General features: G+C 45.0%; 1 protein-coding gene across 1 annotated transcript in view; it reads left to right on the top strand.

The window, feature by feature from the left end:
• Window positions 1–3,860, top strand: part of LIFR (LIF receptor alpha) — a 44,889-nt gene that overhangs the window by 4,995 nt on the left and 36,034 nt on the right. Inside the window, exon 3 of the mRNA XM_023755018.1 lies at window positions 1,213–1,352. Coding sequence (XP_023610786.1) covers window positions 1,213–1,352 — 140 coding nt within the window. The remainder of the gene's footprint in view (window positions 1–1,212; window positions 1,353–3,860) is intronic.

Here is a 3,860-nt window from a genome sequence, read left to right as displayed (position 1 = left end):
TAGCAGGTGGTGCGTCGCGTAGCAGGGAGCAGGTAGCAGGGAGCAGGTAGCAGGGGAGCAGGGAGCAGGGTGGTGGGTAGCAGGGAGCAGGGTAGCAGGTAGCAGGGAGCAGGTAGCAGGGAGCAGGTAGCAGGTAGCAGGGTAGCAGGGTAGCAGGGAGCAGGGTGGTGGGTAGTAGGGTAGCAGGTAGCAGGGTAGCAGGGTAGCAGGTAGCAGGGGAGCAGGGAGCAGGTAGCAGGGTAGCAGGGGAGCAGGGAGCAGGTAGCAGGGTAGCAGGGAGCAGGTAGCAGGGGAGCAGGGAGCAGGGAGCAGGGTGGTGGGTAGCAGGGAGCAGGTAGCAGGGTAGCAGGGTAGCGGGTAGCCGGTAGCAGGCACTGAGTCTAACATGGCTTCACTTGGGCCTGTTTGTTTACTTCTCGTGCCCCTTCCCTGTGTTAGCTGTGTGCTGCTGGCACCAAAAGAAGCCTCGCCATGAGCTGAGAGGAAGAAGCCCAGCGTTTGAAGTCCTCAGCCCTGAGTGAATGATGTGAACAGGCCCCTGTTAGGTGCTGGGTGCAGGCAGGGGTGTGGGCGCCACCAAGAGTCCCTTTGCTTGCGTTAACATTTTTCATGGGAAGTTAGAAATACATATGAATAACGGTAAAAGAATGGAAACGTGTTTCATAAAGATACAAAGGGCCATGGAGCCACCGAGGAGACGGTCGCTTCTGTCCGAGAGGTAATGAGTGGGAAGTAGAAGCATTTTGAAGGCAGAGTTGCCCAGAACGTTTGTTCAGTGAATCAGGAGCCAAGACAGAGGAGCAGACAAATCGAGGGTGTGTTTTTAGGGGTGACAAGTAGCCAGTTTCCTTTCTGTGGTCAGGATCTGTTAGAAGAGAGGAGTGTTTAGCGAGGAGGGTGTGTGCAGTGGAAGGTAAGGCTGGAGAGGGAACTGGGGTTGGGTTTGAAGAGCATGCTGCAGTCCTGGTTCTTGAAGAAATCATCCATGCTTCCTCAACTTTCTACTACAATCTGGTGATTCTTCTTACACCCATATTGATGCACTTACCATTATACTCTCTTAGCATTCTTAAAATGCAGTGTAACCTGTCATGTTTTTGTGTACAAAAGAGCATAAACTATTTTCTAGTGCATTTTGTGTTAATCAAGGTTTAATGGAACTTGTTCTATTAATTTTATCTGCTGATTAAAATTTGATTTCTTATATTGCAGGTCCCGTTCTTGTTATCAAGTGGGGAAAACAAATACTAAAATCCCAACTCTTAAACCTGGGCAATATGAAATAACGATAAGCCCTCTACATGACTTTGGAAGTTCTATAAGCAAATTCATACTAAATGAAAAAAATGTGTGTAAGTATTTGAAAAGAATGTGGACTTGGGAAATAACTCAGATTTCCCCATTGATATCTAAATATAAACTGCATCCTATTCCATTGAATGGAGGGGAGGTACCATAATCACTTTAAATGATTGGTTGTTAACATTGAGATTTTTGTTTCCAGTTTTTCAATATTCTAACCAATGCTTTAATGAGCCTCTTTTGCACATGTATGTTTCCGACTTTGTGTGGATTTGGTTAGGCTGAGTGTCCAGACTTGGGAACGCCACATTGAAGGAAATCCCACTTTTTATGGCTTTTCAGATCCATTGCCAATCGTTCTCCCAAAATTCTGAATCTCTTTGTATTCCCCAAAACGTCATCTTAGAGTATGCCTGTCCTCCCACCTCCTGGCCAGCACTGGGTATTGTCCATCTTCGTTTTCCATTTCACTCTGATGGCCCCCAGATTAGAGCTCCGTTGTTTTTGCATTTCTGTGATGGTTATTTTTTTAATTATCAGTCATTTATGTATTTTTTGAACGATTTCTATCCTTGGTAAATTTTCTCAAGCTGAAATTATTATGGTTGTTACTTCTGTCATATTTGTTACAAATATTTTTCCAAGTTTACAATTTTCACTTTTGTGGTGTTTTTCACACCACAGGTTTTCGTCTTTATGTAAATAGAATTTCTTGCTATTTCTCTTTATGAGTTTTTGGTTTTGTTTTCATACCTGATGTAAGCCTTTTATTCATATGGAATTGCTTTGTCGTATTGTAGGAGGAATCTCAATCTTTTTCCAGATTTTTAAAAACTCCCCAGGACTCTGTCTGCGAGCGCGTTTGTACTGTCTGATTCTGCAGTAGGTGCTTGGAGGTCCTGTCTGGGAAGCTGCTTGCAGATGACAGTGTCAGGAAGGGTTAGGAAGGCACATCAAGGGAGACTCTATGTGACTTATTTGATGGATAGCTCAGTGCTTTTGCATATCGGGTAATCTTGTGATAGCATTTTTAATAATGGCTTGACTGTGATTCGAATATTAGATAACAGTATCCCAACCCTAAGTATGACCACTACTGCTGCTAAGATAGTACTGGTAAGAAATTGAAAGGCGCTCCAGCCAGTCTGGCTCAGTGGATAGAGCATCGGCCCATGGACTAAAGGGTCCTGGTTTGATTCCGGTCAAGGGCATGTACCTGGGTTGCAGGCTTGATTCCTGGCCCTGCTACAGGTTCATGCAGGAGGCAGCCAATCAGTGTATCTCTCTCACATCGATGTTTCTCTCTCTCTGTCTCCCCCCACCCTCTCTTCTCTCTCTAAAAATCAATGGAAAAATATCCTCAGGTGATGATTAACAAAAATAAATAAATAAATTGAAAGGCAGATTAGATGAACAGGACAGAGGGAGGTGGATGCATCAGCAGGTCCCGGGGCACCTGCCATATGCAGGGGAAGATGTGGGGTGGGTGGTGGGGCACTAAGGAGCTGGGTTCTTTGGCCATTTGCCACTAAATAAAAGCAAGAGAAATCAAGTTTTCCCCAGATCTTAAGATGCTTTTAAAAGTGTACATATCAGAGGCGAACAAGATATTTAACATATATGTATATACATGTAATAACTTTCTAATTGGCAAGGGCTAGGCACAACAATAAGTCTTTTTCAGAATTTTAATGTCTAGGTTTCTTATAATAACCTGGTCATTTGGATCTGTCTGAGGCAGAATAAACACCGTGGAGCCTACGAAAGAGCTGGGAAGGCTCCCAACCTCGGGTGTCCCGCGGCAAAAAGAACAGGGAGGGTTGGGAGAAAAATGCTCCAGCTTTAGAAAATAAACAAACAAGATTGATGGAATTTCTTTCTTAGCTGGACGTTCCTAGTTTCTAGAAAGTTAGACATTGTTCTCAAGTATCTATTTTCAAGTATCATGGGAGCTCAGGGACCTTCCCAGGCATACCGTAGAGAAAGAAGAGAGAGAGAGAGAGAGAGAGAGAGAGAGAGAGAGAGAGAGAGAGAGAGAGTGTGTGTGTGTGTGTGTTTAATCCTTTCATTTATAATTGCTGCCTGTAGCTTGAAATACTGGGAATGACTTGTGTTTTGAAGAGTCGCCCACTGCTATTTAGGTAAAATGTAAATTGTGTGGGTTTTTCAGGGAGGAAAGCACTTGAGTGGATGAATGTTGCCTTAGTAAAATACGCCCATGTTTCATCATTTTAAAGTCACTACCCCTTGCCATTGTGAAGCATTTGAAAGAACCGCCTTGCTAGAAGCCTCTGCTCTGGGTGGTCTCCTCTGCTCTCCCCGCCCTCAGCACTAGAATACTTCTTTCTCTCCTTGCCCCTTTCCTGGAAGCAGTGCCCCCTGAGGAGCTCTCCTGTGCAGCAGACCCCACGGTCCTGAGATAGCTGAGTACCGTCGACGGTGCTGTGGGCATGCTCTGTCTCCTGCGCAGCCCCAAACATGTCACATAGACCCCTGTGGCACTGTGGCCAGCGGATTGTGGGTAAACGAGGACCACTATTCCTATGGACTTAGTTTAA

The sequence above is a fragment of the Myotis lucifugus genome, unplaced genomic scaffold (assembly GCF_000147115.1).
Source record: "Myotis lucifugus unplaced genomic scaffold, Myoluc2.0 scaffold_68, whole genome shotgun sequence".
In the NCBI taxonomy this organism is placed as follows: Eukaryota; Metazoa; Chordata; class Mammalia; order Chiroptera; family Vespertilionidae; genus Myotis; species Myotis lucifugus.
The sequence above is the reverse complement of the archived record's forward strand: the minus strand, read 5'-3'. Positions and strand labels throughout refer to the sequence as shown.